Raw genomic sequence first — 19,362 nt, forward strand, 5'->3', positions numbered from 1 at the left:
CCAGAACTCACATGCAGAGATCCATTATCATCACGGCCAGCACCGTGGCGGTTTATTTATGCAACCCGAACCTTACAGCGCACATCACAGTGAGAGAGGGGAGCAACCAAGAGGGACCGAGACACGGCGACTCTCAGAGCGACGATTCAAACAGACGTTCTCATCCTATAGTCATCGTCGTCATCGCCATCGTTCATTTTGAATCGGCGGAGACCATGGCCACTCATCCATCAGCTACAGCCACTGAGCCGCACTTGGCAAAGGGGAACAAAGTGACCAAGGGGACCTCGGAGAAAACCACAGGGGGTGTGGGACCCTTGGGGGTGCAGATGGAGGCCGTGTGAGGTGGGCCCCGTGGAGGGTGGGTCCTGTGTGGAGGGTGAGCCCCGTGTGGAGGGTGGGTCCTGTAGATGTTCTTTGTGGAGGGTGGGCCCCGTGGAAGGTGGGTCCTGTAGATGTTCTTTGTGGAGGGTGGGCCCCGTGTGGAGGGTGGGCCCTGTAGATGTTCTTTGTGGAGGGTGGGCCCCGTGTGGAGGGGGGGCCCTGTAGATGTTCTTTGTGGAGGGTGGGCCCTGTGTGGAGTGTGGGTCCTGTAGATGTTCTTTGTGGAGGGTGGGCCCCGTGGAAGGTGGGCCCTGTAGATGTTCTTTGTGGAGGGTGGGCCCCGTGTGGAGTGTGGGTCCTGTAGATGTTCTTTGTGGAGGGTGGGCCCCGTGTGGAAGGTGGCTCCTGTAGATGTTCTTTGTGGAGGGTGGGCCCTGTGGAAGGTGGGTCCTGTAGATGTTCTTTGTGGAGGGTGGGCCCCGTGGAGGGTGGGTCCTGTAGATGTTCTTTGTGGAGGGTGGGCCCTGTGTGGAGTGTGGGTCCTGTAGATGTTCTTTGTGGAGGGTGGGCCCCGTGTGGAAGGTGGCTCCTGTAGATGTTCTTTGTGGAGGGTGGGCCCTGTGGAAGGTGGGTCCTGTAGATGTTCTTTGTGGAGGGTGGGCCCCGTGTGGAAGGTGGCTCCTGTAGATGTTCTTTGTGGAGGGTGGGCCCTGTGGAAGGTGGGTCCTGTAGATGTTCTTTGTGGAGGGTGGGCCCCGTGGAGGGTGGGTCCTGTAGATGTTCTTTGTGGAGGGTGGGCCCTGTGGAAGGCCAGCCAGGGCCCGTCAGTCGCGGAGCTGGTAGTACTTCCCGCTGACGGGGTCGAAGTAGCAGTCGAGGCACGGGTCGTACAGCAGCTCCAGCATGTCCTCGTCACCGGCGGGGGCGGCGTCTACGCCAAACGGCACTGCGGTGAGCGTGGTGAGAGCTGTGGTGTCGTGAATGGCGAGTCGTGTAAGCGGTGATGAGAGGTGTGAGAAGAGGCGTATGATGTGATGAGTGCTGTGTGATGAGCAGCGTGCTGAGTGGGTTGTGTTAGTCGGTATGGTGTACGGTGCTCGGAGTGGTGAACGCTGTGTGGGATGCTGTGCTGTGTGGAGTGGTGAGTGCTGTGTGGAGTGAGTGCTGTGTGGAGTGAGTGCTGTGTGGAGTGGTGAGTGCTGTGTGGAGTGGTGAGTGCTGTGTGGAGTGGTGAGTGCTGTGTGGAGTGAGTGCTGTGTGGAGTGGTGAGTGCTGTGTGAAGTGGTGAGTGCTGTGTGGAGTGAGTGCTGTGTGGAGTGGTGAGTGCTGTGTGGAGTGGTGAGCGCTGTGTGGAGTGAGTGCTGTGTGGAGTGGTGAGTGCTGTGTGGAGTGGTGAGTGCTGTGTGGAGTGGTGAGTGCTGTGTGGAGTGAGTGCTGTGTGGAGTGAGTGCTGTGTGGAGTGGTGAGCGCTGTGTGGAGTGAGTGCTGTGTGGAGTGAGTGCTGTGTGGAGTGGTGAGTGCTGTGTGGAGTGGTGAGTGCTGTGTGGAGTGGTGAGCGCTGTGTGGAGTGAGTGCTGTGTGGAGTGGTGAGTGCTGTGTGGAGTGAGTGCTGTTTGGAGTGGTGAGTGCTGTGTGGAGTGGTGAGTGCTGTGTGGAGTGAGTGCTGTGTGGAGTGAGTGCTGTGTGGAGTGAGTGCTGTGTGGAGTGGTGAGTGCTGTGTGGAGTGGTGAGTGCTGTGTGGAGTGGTGAGTGCTGTGTGGAGTGGTGAGTGCTGTGTGGAGTGAGTGCTGTGTGGAGTGGTGAGTGCTGTGTGGAGTGGTGAGTGCTGTGTGGAGTGAGTGCTGTGTGGAGTGAGTGCTGTGTGGAGTGGTGAGTGCTGTGTGGAGTGAGTGCTGTGTGGAGTGGTGAGTGCTGTGTGGAGTGGTGAGCACTGTGTGGAGTGGTGAGTGCTGTGTGGAGTGAGTGCTGTGTGGAGTGGTGAGTGCTGTGTGGAGTGAGTGCTGTGTGGAGTGAGTGCTGTGTGGAGTGGTGAGTGCTGTGTGGAGGGAGCGCTGTGTGGAGTGGTGAGCGCTGTGTGGAGTGAGTGCTGTGTGGAGTGAGTGCTGTGTGGAGTGAGTGCTGTGTGGAGTGGTGAGTGCTGTGTGGAGTGAGTGCTGTGTGGAGCGAGTGCTGTGTGGAGTGGTGAGTGCTGTGTGGAGTGAGCGCTGTGTGGAGTGAGTGCTGTGTGGAGTGAGTGCTGTGTGGAGTGGTGAGTGCTGTGTGGAGTGGTGAGTGCTGTGTGGAGTGAGTGCTGTGTGGAGTGGTGAGTGCTGTGTGGAGTGGTGAGTGCTGTGTGGAGTGGTGAGTGCTGTGTGGAGTGAGTGCTGTGTGGAGTGAGTGCTGTGTGGAGTGGTGAGTGCTGTGTGGAGTGGTGAGTGCTGTGTGGAGTGAGTGCTGTGTGGAGTGGTGAGTGCTGTGTGGAGTGAGTGCTGTGTGGAGTGGTGAGTGCTGTGTGGAGTGGTGAGTGCTGTGTGGAGTGGTGAGCGCTGTGTGGAGTGAGTGCTGTGTGGAGTGGTGAGTGCTGTGTGGAGTGAGTGCTGTGTGGAGTGGTGAGCGCTGTGTGGAGTGAGTGCTGTGTGGAGTGGTGAGTGCTGTGTGGAGTGGTGAGTGCTGTGTGGAGTGAGTGCTGTGTGGAGTGAGTGCTGTGTGGAGTGGTGAGTGCTGTGTGGAGTGGTGAGCGCTGTGTGGAGTGAGTGCTGTGTGGAGTGGTGAGTGCTGTGTGGAGTGGTGAGCGCTGTGTGGAGTGAGTGCTGTGTGGAGTGGTGAGTGCTGTGTGGAGTGGTGAGTGCTGTGTGGAGTGAGTGCTGTGTGGAGTGGTGAGTGCTGTGTGGAGTGGTGAGTGCTGTGTGGAGTGGTGAGTGCTGTGTGGAGTGAGTGCTGTGTGGAGTGAGCGCTGTGTGGAGTGGTGAGTGCTGTGTGGAGTGGTGAGCGCTGTGTGGAGTGAGTGCTGTGTGGAGTGGTGAGTGCTGTGTGGAGTGGTGAGTGCTGTGTGGAGTGAGTGCTGTGTGGAGTGGTGAGTGCTGTGTGGAGTGGTGAGTGCTGTGTGGAGTGAGTGCTGTGTGGAGTGAGTGCTGTGTGGAGTGGTGAGTGCTGTGTGGAGTGAGTGCTGTGTGGAGTGGTGAGCGCTGTGTGGAGTGGTGAGTGCTGTGTGGAGTGAGTGCTGTGTGGAGTGGTGAGTGCTGTGTGGAGTGAGCGCTGTGTGGAGTGGTGAGTGCTGTGTGGAGTGAGTGCTGTGTGGAGTGGTGAGTGCTGTGTGGAGTGAGTGCTGTGTGGAGTGGTGAGTGCTGTGTGGAGTGAGCGCTGTGTGGAGTGGTGAGCGCTGTGTGGAGTGAGTGCTGTGTGGAGTGGTGAGTGCTGTGTGGAGTGAGTGCTGTGTGGAGTGGTGAGTGCTGTGTGGAGTGAGTGCTGTGTGGAGCGAGTGCTGTGTGGAGTGGTGAGTGCTGTGTGGAGTGAGCGCTGTGTGGAGTGGTGAGTGCTGTGTGGAGTGAGTGCTGTGTGGAGTGAGTGCTGTGTGGAGTGGTGAGTGCTGTGTGGAGTGGTGAGTGCTGTGTGGAGTAAGTGCTGTGTGGAGTGGTGAGTGCTGTGTGGAGTGGTGAGTGCTGTGTGGAGTGGTGAGTGCTGTGTGGAGTGAGTGCTGTGTGGAGTGAGTGCTGTGTGGAGTGGTGAGTGCTGTGTGGAGTGGTGAGTGCTGTGTGGAGTGGTGAGTGCTGTGTGGAGTGAGTGCTGTGTGGAGTGGTGAGTGCTGTGTGGAGTGAGTGCTGTGTGGAGTGGTGAGTGCTGTGTGGAGTGGTGAGCACTGTGTGGAGTGAGTGCTGTGTGGAGTGGTGAGTGCTGTGTGGAGTGAGTGCTGTGTGGAGTGGTGAGCGCTGTGTGGAGTGAGTGCTGTGTGGAGTGGTGAGTGCTGTGTGGAGTGGTGAGTGCTGTGTGGAGTGAGTGCTGTGTGGAGTGGTGAGCGCTGTGTGGAGTGGTGAGTGCTGTGTGGAGTGAGTGCTGTGTGGAGTGGTGAGTGCTGTGTGGAGTGAGCGCTGTGTGGAGTGGTGAGTGCTGTGTGGAGTGAGTGCTGTGTGGAGTGGTGAGTGCTGTGTGGAGTGAGTACTGTGTGGAGTGGTGAGTGCTGTGTGGAGTGAGCGCTGTGTGGAGTGGTGAGCGCTGTGTGGAGTGAGTGCTGTGTGGAGTGAGTGCTGTGTGGAGTGGTGAGTGCTGTGTGGAGTGAGTGCTGTGTGGAGTGGTGAGTGCTGTGTGGAGTGAGTGCTGTGTGGAGCGAGTGCTGTGTGGAGTGGTGAGTGCTGTGTGGAGTGAGCGCTGTGTGGAGTGGTGAGTGCTGTGTGGAGTGAGTGCTGTGTGGAGTGAGTGCTGTGTGGAGTGGTGAGTGCTGTGTGGAGTGAGTGCTGTGTGGAGTGAGTGCTGTGTGGAGTGGTGAGTGCTGTGTGGAGTGGTGAGTGCTGTGTGGAGTGGTGAGTGCTGTGTGGAGTGAGTGCTGTGTGGAGTGAGTGCTGTGTGGAGTGGTGAGTGCTGTGTGGAGTGGTGAGTGCTGTGTGGAGTGGTGAGTGCTGTGTGGAGTGAGTGCTGTGTGGAGTGGTGAGTGCTGTGTGGAGTGAGTGCTGTGTGGAGTGGTGAGTGCTGTGTGGAGTGGTGAGCGCTGTGTGGAGTGAGTGCTGTGTGGAGTGGTGAGTGCTGTGTGGAGTGAGTGCTGTGTGGAGTGGTGAGCGCTGTGTGGAGTGAGTGCTGTGTGGAGTGGTGAGTGCTGTGTGGAGTGGTGAGTGCTGTGTGGAGTGAGTGCTGTGTGGAGTGAGTGCTGTGTGGAGTGGTGAGTGCTGTGTGGAGTGGTGAGCGCTGTGTGGAGTGAGTGCTGTGTGGAGTGGTGAGTGCTGTGTGGAGTGGTGAGCGCTGTGTGGAGTGAGTGCTGTGTGGAGTGGTGAGTGCTGTGTGGAGTGGTGAGTGCTGTGTGGAGTGAGTGCTGTGTGGAGTGGTGAGTGCTGTGTGGAGTGGTGAGTGCTGTGTGGAGTGAGTGCTGTGTGGAGTGGTGAGTGCTGTGTGGAGTGGTGAGTGCTGTGTGGAGTGGTGAGTGCTGTGTGGAGTGAGTGCTGTGTGGAGTGAGCGCTGTGTGGAGTGGTGAGTGCTGTGTGGAGTGGTGAGCGCTGTGTGGAGTGAGTGCTGTGTGGAGTGGTGAGTGCTGTGTGGAGTGGTGAGTGCTGTGTGGAGTGAGTGCTGTGTGGAGTGGTGAGCGCTGTGTGGAGTGAGCGCTGTGTGGAGTGGTGAGTGCTGTGTGGAGTGAGTGCTGTGTGGAGTGGTGAGTGCTGTGTGGAGTGGTGAGTGCTGTGTGGAGTGGTGAGTGCTGTGTGGAGTGGTGAGTGCTGTGTGGAGTGAGTGCTGTGTGGAGTGAGTGCTGTGTGGAGTGGTGAGTGCTGTGTGGAGTGGTGAGTGCTGTGTGGAGTGGTGAGTGCTGTGTGGAGTGAGTGCTGTGTGGAGTGGTGAGTGCTGTGTGGAGTGAGTGCTGTGTGGAGTGGTGAGTGCTGTGTGGAGTGGTGAGCGCTGTGTGGAGTGAGTGCTGTGTGGAGTGGTGAGTGCTGTGTGGAGTGAGTGCTGTGTGGAGTGGTGAGCGCTGTGTGGAGTGAGTGCTGTGTGGAGTGGTGAGTGCTGTGTGGAGTGGTGAGTGCTGTGTGGAGTGAGTGCTGTGTGGAGTGAGTGCTGTGTGGAGTGGTGAGTGCTGTGTGGAGTGGTGAGCGCTGTGTGGAGTGGTGAGCGCTGTGTGGAGTGAGTGCTGTGTGGAGTGGTGAGTGCTGTGTGGAGTGGTGAGCGCTGTGTGGAGTGAGTGCTGTGTGGAGTGGTGAGTGCTGTGTGGAGTGGTGAGTGCTGTGTGGAGTGAGTGCTGTGTGGAGTGGTGAGTGCTGTGTGGAGTGGTGAGTGCTGTGTGGAGTGGTGAGTGCTGTGTGGAGTGAGTGCTGTGTGGAGTGAGCGCTGTGTGGAGTGGTGAGTGCTGTGTGGAGTGGTGAGCGCTGTGTGGAGTGAGTGCTGTGTGGAGTGGTGAGTGCTGTGTGGAGTGGTGAGTGCTGTGTGGAGTGAGTGCTGTGTGGAGTGGTGAGTGCTGTGTGGAGTGGTGAGCGCTGTGTGGAGTGGTGAGTGCTGTGTGGAGTGAGCGCTGTGTGGAGTGGTGAGCGCTGTGTGGAGTGAGTGCTGTGTGGAGTGAGTGCTGTGTGGAGTGGTGAGCGCTGTGTGGAGTGGTGAGCGCTGTGTGGAGTGGTGAGCGCTGTGTGGAGTGGTGAGTGCTGTGTGGAGTGAGTGCTGTGTGGAGTGAGTGCTGTGTGGAGTGGTGAGTGCTGTGTGGAGTGGTGAGTGCTGTGTGGAGTGAGTGCTGTGTGGAGTGAGTGCTGTGTGCAGTGGTGAGTGCTGTGTGGAGTGGTGAGTGCTGTGTGGAGTGAGTGCTGTGTGGAGTGGTGAGTGCTGTGTGGAGTGGTGAGTACTGTGTGGAGTGAGTGCTGTGTGGAGTGGTGAGTGCTGTGTGGAGTGGTGAGTGCTGTGTGGAGTGAGTGCTGTGTGGAGTGGTGAGTGCTGTGTGGAGTGAGTGCTGTGTGGAGTGGTGAGTGCTGTGTGGAGTGAGTGCTGTGTGGTGAGTGCCGTGTGGAGTGGTGAGTACTGTGTGGATTGGTGAGTGCTGTGTGGAGTGGTGAGTGCTGTGTGGAGTGAGTGCTGTGTGGAGTGAGCGTTGTGGTGAGGGTGTCACCTGGGCTGCTATGGAGGCTGTCGCGGGTAGTGAGCTGCATCCTCTCACTGGGCAGGATGATGGGGGGGCTGTACCCCCTACTCACGCACAAAGACAAAGATCCCCCGTGTAGTCTTAGCAGACCGTTGGGGTAAGTCCTGTTGGCGAGCACCTATGAAGGCCTGTACGGTACACGAGGGGGTGGGTGGCCAACAACACGCCCGGCCACCTTTGTCTCCCCAGTACTGAAGTTTTACACGACATAAGTTACACGTTTAAGGCTGAGTCAACCTAGTGGAGAGCCGGGACTGGTTCAGATATTCGCCTACTTATATTAGCCATGACCGAGAATCGAACTCAGTTTGACATTATGTTTATAATTAGCTTCAGGTTCATTGTTAGTGCAAGCAGCAGTGTTGGTGCTGGAGTCAGTGTTAATACTGGCGGCAGTGTTCATGTCTTTATCATGGCTGCAGCCAGTTATGATCAGGGTCAATGTTAGTGCTAGGGTGAAGGTTAGTGCGAGGATCTTTGTGAGTTCCAGAGTCAGTATCGTCAACGATTGTGCATGGGTCAGTATAGAAATCGTGATTATAGTCCGGGTCATGGGTCAGTGTTAGTGCTAGGGTCATGGGTTAGTGTTAGTGCTAGGGTCATGGGTCAGTGTTAGTGCTAGGGTCATGGGTCAGTGTCAGTGCTAGGGTCATGGGTCAGTGTCAGTGCTAGGGTCATGGGTCAGTGTCAGTGCTAGGGTCATGGGTCAGTGTTAGTGCTAGGGTCATGGGTCAGTGTCAGTGCTAGGGTCATGTGTCAGTGCTAGGGTCATGGGTCAGTGTTAGTGCTAGGGTCATGGGTCAGTGTCAGTGCTAGGGTCATGGGTCAGTGTCAGTGCTAGGGTCATGGGTCAGTGTCAGTGCTAGGGTCATGGGTCAGTGTCAGTGTCAGTGCTAGGGTCAGTGTCAGTGCTAGGGTCATGGGTCAGTGTTAGTGCTAGGGTCATGGGTTAGTGTCAGTGCTAGGGTCATGGGTCAGTGTCAGTGTCAGTGCTAGGGTCAGTGTCAGTGCTAGGGTCATGGGTCAGTGTCATTGCTAGGGTCATGGGTCAGTGTCAGTGCTAGGGTCATGGGTCAGTGTCAGTGCTAGGGTCATGGGTCAGTGTCAGTGCTAGGGTAATGGGTCAGTGTTAGTGCTAGGGTCATGGGTCAGTGTCAGTGCTAGGGTCATGGGTCAGTGTCAGTGCTAGGGTCATGGGTCAGTGTCAGTGCTAGGGTCAGGGCTGTGGCTGGCAGCGCGCACCGCGTGGAGGACTGAGCCAGGTCCTCCTCATCGCCCGTCCGTCGCGATAGCAGCAGCTGCATCTCCTGCTGATACCGCGAGCCCTGGGGTTTGGGGGGGGGGGACAAGTAGCAGGAGGGGGGGAGGCAGGCATCAAAGAAGGGGAAGAATGTGGGGGGCCCTGGCAATCGTACCATCACTCAGATTGCCCCCTCACCTCACCGACTGGGGGAGGGAGCGGGTGGGGGCAGCTCCAAATGTCGATCCCGTGCCAGTGCCGCTGCTAAAACTTCTGGGAGACTCGCTCGGGTCGCATGGTAAGCTGGCAGCCTCCTTCTCCCTCAGCTCCGCCCACTTTCACATAGCACCACCCACTCAACCACGAGCCCCACCCACGCAGTGAGTGGCCTATCTGTGTAACACTGCTCATGTGTCCCGCTTGCACCTGTGTCAGGCAGCGTCACCTGCCATTCGTATCTTGAGTCGAGCACGAGGCCAGGAATATTTAAAATCAAGGCAAAATCCGGAGTTTCAAAAATGTGTCGGTCCGGCGCCGGGGGTGATAGGAGGGGCACTCGGACAGCCTCTTTGAGTTGAATGGGACTGCCCCAGTCAAACGACGAAGTTTGGAAGTGTTGGTACCTGCTGCAGGTAGCAGTGCTAATCCTATTGCTGCGGTGTAGTTGTTGTAATCTTTTATCTGTGCTGATGCTATCACTGAGGTGCGGCTCTGTCAGGGCCGGCGTGCAGCGTCGTCACACCACTGGGGTCCCCGGGCCCGTGAGGATGCAGCTCCCGGCGTCGTCGCTGCTCAGGCTCCTCTCGCTGTCGCTGCCGAAGCTCATGAGGGCGCGTTCGTGCCCCACCGGGGGGCCCCTGGCGCTGCTGCCGCCCCCCCACTCGCCCCGCGCCTCCGCCAACTGCTGCCGCTGGAGGCTGGCGAGCACGCTGGCCTCCAGCGAGTCTGGGGGGCCCAGGGGGACCCTGTGGACCCCCGCTGTGCCCAGTACCCAGGACGGCGGAACGGCACCGTTCCTGTTCTAAATGCGGGGGGACGCACAGAGAGACCCGGGCTTGAACTGGAAACCTTTTGATTTTGAGTCAGTGGTTCTCACCACCACCACAATTACCATCATCATAATCAAACACGAAATCCAGGTGACAGAATAGTTCATTTTAAAAAAGTCAGAAAGGAATAAAATACATAACAGGTGTCGTTTCAGGTAGTGGCACTCCTTCATAGCACATGGACCATTGTACCCTGGTAAAAATATATATTTTAAGAATGTTTTCGGATAGACGATCTTAAATTGGCATGTTAATAGTTATCCATTAGTGGACATCAAGTCCCAGACAAAACCCTTCCAAAATCAAAAATGTGTGAAGCATACACGAATTTGTATTAAAAATAAAAGATTTAAAACTTAATGGCACATTGAATTTTTTGTAACCGTGTTTAATTTTGGTATCTTGTTGAAAGAAGGCGCATTGTCTACTCCGTGAGCCATTTTTGGGCCTCATTATTTCAATAGGATCAGAAGCTTTCATGATTTCACCGAAATGCATTTTATTGCAAGTAACATTTCACTGCATGATAACCGGTCCATTGGCACGGTGTTACTCTGTGCTTTAATTGCTTCACTGCGGAAGTGTAGTGGTTAGCGCACTGCGCTACAATCCCAGTAACCCGAGTTAGAATTCCGTTCACGACCAACACCAGAAACGATTATCTGAACCAGTCCTGGGTCTCCCCGAGGTCGACTCAGTCTCAAATGAGTGCCTGATGCGATGAGTAAACATCACCACTGGGGAGACAATGGCGGCCGGACTTGGTGCTGGCCACCCACTCTCTCGAGCACCGTGCCGGCCTTCATAGGCGCTGCTTGCGAACAGCACTTGCCTCAATCGGGGATCTTTGTCCGTGTGCGGCCGTCGTGCGAGGCTGCGGGGGACAGCACTCACCGTTGTTGCTCTGGGCGTCGCCACCTCCCGGAGGGAGCGTCGTGTGATGCGCGCCGTCCAGCCCGGGTCCCCGCTCCTCCTGCCGGTTCCTGGGACCTCTGCCCCCATCTCCCCGGCTTCACATGCAGGGAGCGACGTTAATAACAAGGTTTTATTTACCATCACGAGCCCAGGATCACAACAACTCATAGAACCCGGAGGGTGGAAAAACCGTTCCAACCACATTTACCCGGGACAGAGTCCTGAGACTCGGGACTGGCTGAGGCATTCCTTGAGATCAACTGGTCGAAGAGCATCATCATCATCATCATTGTCACGACAATTGAGACGACTGCAGTGACCCGGTCATTGCCCTCACTAACCTCCATTCGTGCTGGCGTTGGCTTTAGCTGAGGGCAGGACTGTAGAGGGCAGGGCTGTAGAGGACAGGGCTGTTGAGGGCAGGGCTGTTGAGGGTAGGCCTTGACTGGGGCTGGGCAGTCCGCTGCTGGGCGTGGGAGCCACGGCGGGTGGGGCGGGAAGCCGTGCCCCGGCTCTGAGGGGGGAGGCTCCGAAGTGGTGCCCCAGACCGGGGGGCCCCGATAAGGAGGGGGAGGGAGCGGGGGACGTGGAGGGGGAGCAGCCGCCTCGCTCCCACACCGCATGCGGGACGGACGAAAAGGTGAACATTTTGGTCATCGTGGAACCCCCATCTTTAGGGTCCAGAAGCGCCCCTCCTTCCCCCTCCGAGTCGGGCCCCAGTGATGCGTGGGTTTCATCGTCACCGACTGCGTCACTCTCCGTGTCACCTCCTCCTGCGTCGCCTTCAAATTCATTCCCCTCATAGCTGCCCCCATCACTGTCCAGGCCGCCCAGACTCAGGTGCAGCCGGGGGTCGGGGGTCGGGCAGGGGAGGGGCCTCCTGCCCCAATGGAAGTCCAGATCGTCGCCCAAATGCTTGGGAAACTTCCACCCGTCTGAAACGATCAACGATAGTCGGCGTACACGTGGTGTGTGTGTGTGAAGTGTGTGCATTATATTAGAGTGTACACACGCACGTGACCTTTAGTCAACTGTACACATGTACGCTCTCGTACACCGACGCTGGGACGTTCATACTTTTGTTATTGATGGTTCATATTTTTGTTATTGATGGTTCATATTTTTGTTATTTCTCAGGTAGATTGCTGAAATCAGGTGGCCAGGTTCGTAGCGCTGTGTGCTGACCACTGCACTACCGCTCTCTAGTATACTGCATACACATGCACGCACAACATATCATTAGCCACGGTCTATTCACTGCTGCATACGATCAGATCTCGTCAACGCACGCACGCTCCACGCAAACGACGAATAGGATCGACTGTTGAAGCCACGATCTGACGCTTGTATCGCGAGCGTGACCGATGATCTTCGACCGACGCACCCCGATGTGCCGAATGGCACAGACAGCTCACCTGTGCTCTGCGATGGAGTTGACACCGGGATGCTGATCCGCAACATCTCCCGGACAGGTGACATCTCAGGCGAACGCATCACGGGTGACATCTCGGGTGACCGCATCACGGGTGACCTCATCCCAGGTGACCTCGTCACGAGCGACGTGACCGTGGGGGACTTCCCCTGCAGGCGAATGCGATCCGGATCCGCACCCTCAATCCGGTTCCGTCTGCTGCTGCTGCCACTTCTTCCGCCGTCGCCCGTGCGCTCGCCCGACGGTTCCCGCTGCGGTGGCCGGGGCTGGTGCGGTGAGCCCTGGGCCCGCCCGGTGGGGCTGGCTGCAAGGGGGGCTCGTCGGCCAGGCGAGGGTCTGAGAGGGGGGCACGGCCCCTTGGCCTGCTCCTCCGCCTGCCTGTGAGTAGCAGCGGCGGTGTTGGGCTGCGTGACACACACGGCACCCAGCAGGGGGGGAAGGCAGGTGCGCAAGGGAGTGTCACTTGCCAACAAAGTCGCGTGTGTGTTCATGTGCGTGTGTGGTTAATCTGTGTGCGCATGCACGTGTGTGCTTGTGTGTGTGCCTCTGCATGTGTGTGTATGCCTCCGCATGTGTGTGTATGGGCACGTGCGTTTGTACTGCACGTGCGCATGGATACGTACGCGTGCGCACGCGTGTAGTTATCTTCACGTGCCTGCACGCTCGCTTGCACCTGCGTATGCGTGCGGTGCACGACGGTACGTTCGTGCGCGCAGTGATATACGTGCGCACGCACGCGTGTGTTACGCACGTGCACGCGTGTGTTTGTGTACTTGTGTGCGTGCATGCAACTGCGCTCCCTAACTGACCTCCCGGGCCCTGGCTGAGATTGCCTGTCTGCCGGAGGGTGGAGCGCGGCCCGGCATGCGGGACCCGAAGGCGATGTGCGACTCCGGGGGGGCCCCGCGGGCACTGGCAGCCCGAGATGCTGGGGGCCCAGAACGAGGGAGGGGTGTGCAGGCAGGTGAGGGGTGCACAGGTGAGGGGTGGGCAGGTGAGGGGTGCACAGGCAGGTGAGGGGTGGGCAGGCAGGTGAGGGGTGGGCAGGCAGGTGAGGGGTGCACAGGTGAGGGGTGGGCAGGTGAGGGGTGGGCAGGCAGGTGAGAGGTGCACAGGTGAGGGGTGGGCAGGTGAGGGGTGGGCAGGCAGGTGAGGGGTGGGCAGGTGAGGGGTGTGCAGGTGAGGGGTGTGCAGGTGAGGGGTGTGCAGGTGAGGGGTGTGCAGGTGAGGGGTGTGCAGGTGAGGGGTGTGCAGGTGAGGGGTGTGCAGGCGAGGGGTAGGCATGCAGGTGAGGGGTGGGCAGGTGAGGGGTGGGCAGGTGAGGGGTGTGCAGGTGAGGGGTGTGCAGGTGAGGGGTGGGCAGGCAGGTGAGGGGTGTGCAGGTGAGGGGTGTGCAGGTGAGGGGTGTGCAGGTGAGGGGTGTGCAGGTGAGGGATGTGCAGGTGAGGGGTGCACAGTTAGCTTCCCTGCATCCGGCCCTCGCGGCCCACTGCACCTCACCTCTCCACTTTTAAACGTTTGCTTTGTCGTTACTCGCTGCACGCGCCAGATGATTGTTAATAAATGCATCCAACGCGACACGGAGAGACTCCCAACTCAAAATCGGCATCACTGTGGCCATATTACTTTAGACAGCAGCAGCACAATTGGACGTTGTCCTGCCTATAACACAAGGCTGTATGCACTATGCACGCAGCATGGATATGTCACCTGACAAGCAGGGCATTCTGGGAGGATCGATCCCATGGTCACAATCGCACCTGTCACTGGATATCACCTTTTGCGTCCATTGTTATTAGTCTTGTGTGTCAGAGTTTCTTGTAAGTTACAGACAGTGGTTAGAATTGGTTATAGGGGCAAGCAGTGACTACCGGAGGCCTCTGTGTGTGTGTGCATGTACACGGAACAGGTTTACTACCAGAGGCCTCTGTGTGTACACAGCGAATGTGTGACTGTCGGGGGTGTTGGTGCTTGTAGAGGGTCCGGGTTGACTACCACTAGGCAGACTCGGCCTCAAATGAGTACCTGGTACAATGTGGAAACATTGCCGCTAGGGAGACAAAGGTGACCGGGTGCGGTGCTGGCCACCCATCCCCTCATGTGCTGTGCTGGCCTTCGTAGGTGCTCGCTAACAGAACTTGCCCCAACAGTCTGTCAAGGCTATGTGGGGGATCTCTATCTTTGTGCAAGGCATGGCATGACTACCGGAGGCCCCGGCGAGCTGGTCGCCAGAGCCGGCGTCCTGCGGGCGGAAGGCGGTGGCGTCCAGCAGGTGCGCCACCTGAGCGACGTCGGGCGGCAGCTGGAAGGCACGAGGAGACGGAAACCCTGCCCCAACCAAGACAGCTTCCTCCACAAACATCCTCCCTGCTGAGTTCAACTTCACTCCGCAAACACTCATGGATAAATCATTCTAGATTTGAAGTTTTCGTGACTGCAAGGATCCATACTCTTGGGTTCTTTCGGTAAAGTCATGTAGGTGAAAAAATTATAATAATAAAAATTGAAATAACTAAATTAAATCACGACGTTTCGATCGCAACACAAGCAATCATCATCACCTGATCATCACCTGAACCAAAGAGTACTCATGAATATAAAGTTGGCTGAACATCTAAATATAGGGCCACGGAGCTGAGGAAATGTTTGACGCCGGTTCTCGCTGCCTTCCTGCATCAGCTGTGGTGTCCCATGTCCCTGAATCTTAACGGCAACTGCAGGAGTAACAAATGCGTGTTGATTTATTCCACGCCCAATTTCAGGTTATTTTCCCAGTAATAGATGCAATACCCCCCACCGTGCCAACCATATTGAATTAGACCTCTCCTGTAGTTAATTCCACTTCTCATACTAGCTTCTTTCTCACCCCCATACAAAATACCACCTCCCTGTACCAGATTCACAGGAGGACAAAGGTGATAAACACAGCAGAGTATGTGAACCTAGGACAGTTATTGAAGCGTGATCAACTTACAGGATAACGAGGTGAACGAGAGTGGGTTGTAGTGATTTTGGAAATCTGGCAATGAAAAGCAACGTAGCTATGTGCCTAGAAAATAAGTGTTGTGTGTATTACACGCTATGGCATATGGATCAGAAAGCATGGGCAATGACGACGATAAATGAAACAAATGTTGATGTAAAAAAGAGACAGAGGAACACATGAATCAGAGAACATTGCAGTCACGAAAGCTTCAAATCTAGAAGTTAGAGAGACATCACATTGACTGATCACGAAGAGTCAGTGGGATTGGGCAGGACAGGTTACGGACAGAAGGGACGATAATCCCTGGTCGAGGCAAGGGAAGCAGAGGCTGCCACAGGAATGACGAAATGGGCTTGTTTGTGGGAGAAAGATGGATGGTTGCTTCACCACGAGTGATTACGACAGCTTGGGGAGGCCTTCATCTACCTGTGGATACATCGTGGCTGAATATGTTGAGTTGATTCCACCTGTTGTGTTAGAATCCATGATTTGCCAATTTCCGTCGACGTGATTCCCGGTCCCCCCCCCACCCCTAGCCCGAGCTCACCATCTAAGGGTGCCGTCTTGAGGGTGAGGATCTTCCGCAGGCGGCAGCTGGCGGAGATGGCGACTCCCTCGAGAGAGCTGAAGGTGCTGCCCGGGAAGGCGAGGGAGCTCAGCGAGGCCAGGTCCAGCACCAGCACACACCACTACATGCGCCGCATCGCACGCGACACACTCACCGCGTGACCGATCGCCCGGTTGTCATGTCCCCGAGCATGTGACTGACCACACCGACCATGTGCGTGGAGATGAGCAGAGTGAGATGAGAGGGGAGAGGTAGGAGAGTGCGTGGAGTGGAGTACAGCGACGTGAGAAAGGAAAAGTAGGAGAGGGCGTGGAGGGAACTAGAGTAAGATGATAGCGGGAGAGGTAGGGAGGAGCAAATCCATGGAGCTTTAATTCATGCAATTGAACCGGCATCAGATCGAGAGCTAGCGATTGGGGTGATGCGGTCTCATTTCTGGGCGCCCGTAAGGAGTCTGGCAACAGGGATTTTGTGTTGTGCACTTGCCACGCTGCGGGGGAGCGAGGCGAGGGGCAGGCGAGCATGCAGCTGTGTCCCTGCCACCTCCCGCTGGGCCGTGGACAGGTAGAGCCTCCTGCGCGTGGCGCCCAGGTCCTGCACACTACACGGGGTGGGGGGCACACTTTTCACTCGGGTGGAGGAGGGACATATGTGCGTGTACACACGTGTACGTGCGTATGTGCACGCATATAGCGGTTGCCACGCTGCACTCCAAACCTAGCGACCCGAGTTCGATTCCCGATCACGGCCAAAATCAGTAATGAATATCTGAACCGGTACTGGGCCTCCCCTAAGTCGACTCAGTCTCAAAATGAGAACCTGGTGCGGTGTGTAAACATCGGCGTGGTGCTGGCCACCCACCTCCTCGTGTGCCGCGGCGGCCTTCATAGGTTCTCCATACAGGACTATCCTCAAAAGTCAGTGAAGGCCATAGGGGGGATCTTTGTCTTTGTAGGGGTGTGTGCATGGGAAAGTGTTGTGTGGGGCCACTCACAGCAGCTCGAGAGAGAAATCACTGCCCGCCGCCTGGTTTAGCTGCACGGCGAGGAACGGCTGTAGGAGACTCACTGGTACGTGGGGACGGGGGGAGCGGAGGACACAGGGGTCAGGGTCAGTACAAGGGTCAGGATCCACCCTCTCGGGGTCCGTGTGGGGGTGACTTACGCTGCTGGTGGGAGTCCTTCGGGAGCTGCATGCGAGTCATCTGGGGGCTGCCCTCCAGCGTGTACACGAACCCCCGCACGTCGCGCGCGAAGACCTGCAGCAGCGCGACACCATGAACGGTGAGGCCCCCACATCGCTCGGGGACGTTAAAGCCCATCGTTCATTTAATCATATGCACATGATATGCAAATGAAAGGGGAAGCAGTGTTGCAGTGGTTAGCACACTGCTCTCGGAGCCAGCGACCTGAGGAGTTCGATTCCCGGCCAGGGCTATAACATCAGTGGCGGATGATATCTCAGCGAGTCCTGGGATACCCCCCACTTCACCAACGCACGCTGCCCAGTGTGGTGAAGTATGGTCAAACAACCTCCATTCACGACACGGTGTGGGGAGACCCTCAACCAGTAGTGGATAGACAAGAATGCTGCGCATGTACATCACGAGTTTACAAATGCATATGCATGAATAGCCAAGGCATATGGCGTTAGCCTGCACACCGGGTCCAGGGTGAGTTCACCGGCGTGCAGGAATTCCAGTGCGGAGGGGTTCCCTGGTATTGCTGCAAAGGTGCAGGTGGGGGTGCAGGTGGGGGTGCTGGATGGGGCGGAGGGTCAAGGACAAGACGGGGGCATTTCACCTTTTGGATGCAGCTGGTGCCCCCATGTAGATGCCATCGTGCAGTGGGGTCTTTGCCCTGGGCACTGAACACCTCCACGCTTTCCCCTCCCTGACCAAGAGACAACATTAACAGTCATCAGCGGGGGACTCTGTGAAGCCTCCACCACACTGGGGGTCATATGCAGACACCGGGGCGGTCCTATACGGACGGGATCATATCCATGGGTTATAAATTGTGGTTTGGTCAATTATGATTTTTTAAAATATACCGTATATTGCCTTATTTGCCAGGGTGTCTCTGAGCGCTCTATGAATGCATGACCATTGAATTAAACCAAAAGTAGACGATATATAACTCAGAGAATACTGAAAATATGAGCTTCAAGATAAATGAGCAAGCAAAAGTAATGCACGAGTTCGATATAAAAAAGAGCAGCTGGTCTTTTTGGTTCATTCGGTAAAGTGACGTAGAAGGGAAATAATAAAATAATAAAAATTTAACATAATAAAATACAATTCTCACGACGTTTCGGCCACAATGCAAGCAGCCGTCCTCAGGTGAAGAATGAATGAACAAGTTAATTTAGACGCTGTCTTTCCGACAGCCCTGTTCTTCACCTGAGGACGGCTGCTTGCGTTGTGGCCGAAACGTCGTGAGAATTATATTTTATTATGTTTTATTTTTATTATTTTATTATTTACCTCCTACGTGACTTTACCGAAAGAACCAAGAAGATGAATCCCTGCAGTCACGAAAGCTTTAAATCGAAAAAGAGCAGCTGGGTAAACATGCCATGGGTGCGTCAACGTTGGCATGTTTTACTGGGAGAGTTACTGTCTGTATACCTCAGGCAATACTTAAAAGGCGGGCCGAGATCAAGCTTATGAAATAAAGAAACGAAGCAAACCAGGTCAAAGCACTGTGAAAAGCAACAAACCCGAGGCGGAGAGTTTTCAATTAGATCGTAAAATTGTCCGTGACGTGGGATCAGAAACGTGACCAAGAAAGTCGAACGTGGGCTGAATGGCGCTCGAAGCAACGCGTCGGAGTGACGGCATTGTCAGGAACCTCGAGTTCATAAGAGTCGCAACTTAGAGACGTGGCATCATCGAGTGTTGATAAAGGTGGGCTCGGCAAGGACAGGCTGTTGCTATAGATGACGATGATTGACGAGACCGGGAACGGAATATCAGCCGAAGGAGGGATCACGAATGGCACCAGCTCATCCCAACCACTTGAGGGGGGGGGGGGGCTTCATCCAGCAGTGGATAGAAATGGGTGATAGTAATACACGCGTGCGTTTTCTCAGCCAGGTCTCCATCCACGCGGAGCCAAACTCATTCATGGGACGAGCGACCAAAACGTCTCAAGTGGCAGCACTCTCCCGACAAAGCGTCTTGAGACTCAACGCCGCTTCCCGATATAAACGACGCGCGTTGTTGTGAGGCCCCACGCAGACACCTGGAACTCTTTCTTGAACATCGTGGATCCTCGCGAGTCCCCGCCGTGCCCTGCTGGTGTATCCCGGTCACGCAAGAGGAGCCGCATTCGCTCGGATCCCCGCCGGACCGGGCCGCGGGGTCTCCCGCCGGACCGGGCCGCGGGGTTCCCCGCCTCCCAGGCGGCAGCCTCACCAGGCGACGCCGAGGCTTCACGTAGCACACAGGCCCGACCCTTTCTCCTCGGCCTGGAACCGCGTTTCGCTCGGCGTTGCGCGTGCGAATTCCGCCCCGAGACCTGTCGGAGTTTAAACAGATTGTAACAAATTAACTTTTAATTGTAACAACTATTTTTTTAGTGAAAACCGCGCCACTTTCGACTGTGTTTGTGTTGGCGTCCGTTGCCACGGAGACGCGACGCGGGGTTACGGTTCTTGGGTTTCTCGCCACGCGGGGCTGGCGGGTGAAGTTTGGTGAAGTGTGGTGAAGTATCGTGAAGTTTGGTGAAGTGTGGTGAGGTTTGGTGAAGTATGGTGAAGTGTGGTGAACTATGGTGAACTATGGTGAAGTGTGGCGAAGTGTGGTGGAGTATGGTGAAGTGTGGTGAAGTGTGGTGGAGTGTGGTGAAGTGTGGTGGAGTGTGGTGAAGTGTAGTGGAGTTTGGTGAAGTGTGGTGAAGTTTGGTGAAGTGTGGTGAAGTTTGGTGAAGTGTGGTGAAGTGTGGTGAAGTGTGGTGGAGTGTGGTGAAGTGTGGTGAAGTGTGGTGAAGTTTGGTGAAGTGTCGTGAAGTGTGGTGGAGTGTGGTGAAGTGTGGTGAAGTGTGGTGGAGTGT

General features: G+C 56.3%; 1 protein-coding gene across 1 annotated transcript; it reads right to left on the minus strand.

The window, feature by feature from the left end:
* Positions 1–917: 917 nt before the first annotated feature.
* CFAP20DC (CFAP20 domain containing) lies at positions 918–18,905 on the minus strand. Its single transcript, XM_078874932.1, has 15 exons — positions 18,553–18,905; positions 17,110–17,199; positions 16,472–16,565; positions 16,302–16,374; positions 15,794–15,908; positions 15,287–15,428; positions 13,959–14,081; positions 12,563–12,681; positions 11,737–12,157; positions 10,663–11,256; positions 10,301–10,416; positions 9,100–9,378; positions 8,360–8,442; positions 7,085–7,161; positions 918–1,255 (listed from the first exon to the last, which is right to left on the minus strand). The coding sequence occupies exons 1-15, from the start codon at positions 18,637–18,639 to the stop codon at positions 1,149–1,151; spliced, it is 2,520 nt and encodes an 839-aa protein (XP_078731058.1). The 5' UTR covers positions 18,640–18,905; the 3' UTR covers positions 918–1,148.
* Positions 18,906–19,362: the final 457 nt, after the last annotated feature.

The sequence above is a fragment of the Lampetra fluviatilis genome, chromosome 40 (genome assembly GCF_964198595.1).
Source record: "Lampetra fluviatilis chromosome 40, kcLamFluv1.1, whole genome shotgun sequence".
In the NCBI taxonomy this organism is placed as follows: domain Eukaryota; kingdom Metazoa; phylum Chordata; class Hyperoartia; order Petromyzontiformes; family Petromyzontidae; genus Lampetra; species Lampetra fluviatilis.

What these genes read in the sequence shown, in the direction of transcription:
- CFAP20DC (XM_078874932.1), bottom strand. Translation starts at nt 18,639, where the DNA reads ATGCGGCTCCTCTTGCGTGACCGGGATACACCAGCAGGGCACGGCGGG. An exon ending in TGTTCAAGAAAGAGTTCCAG is followed by an intron (nt 17,200 to 18,552) that starts GTGTCTGCGTGG and finishes TCTCTTGGTCAG; the next exon opens with GGAGGGGAAAGCGTGGAGGT. An exon ending in CCAGCTCGCCGGGGCCTCCG is followed by an intron (nt 12,682 to 13,958) that starts GTAGTCATGCCA and finishes CTGGGCCCCCAG; the next exon opens with CATCTCGGGCTGCCAGTGCC.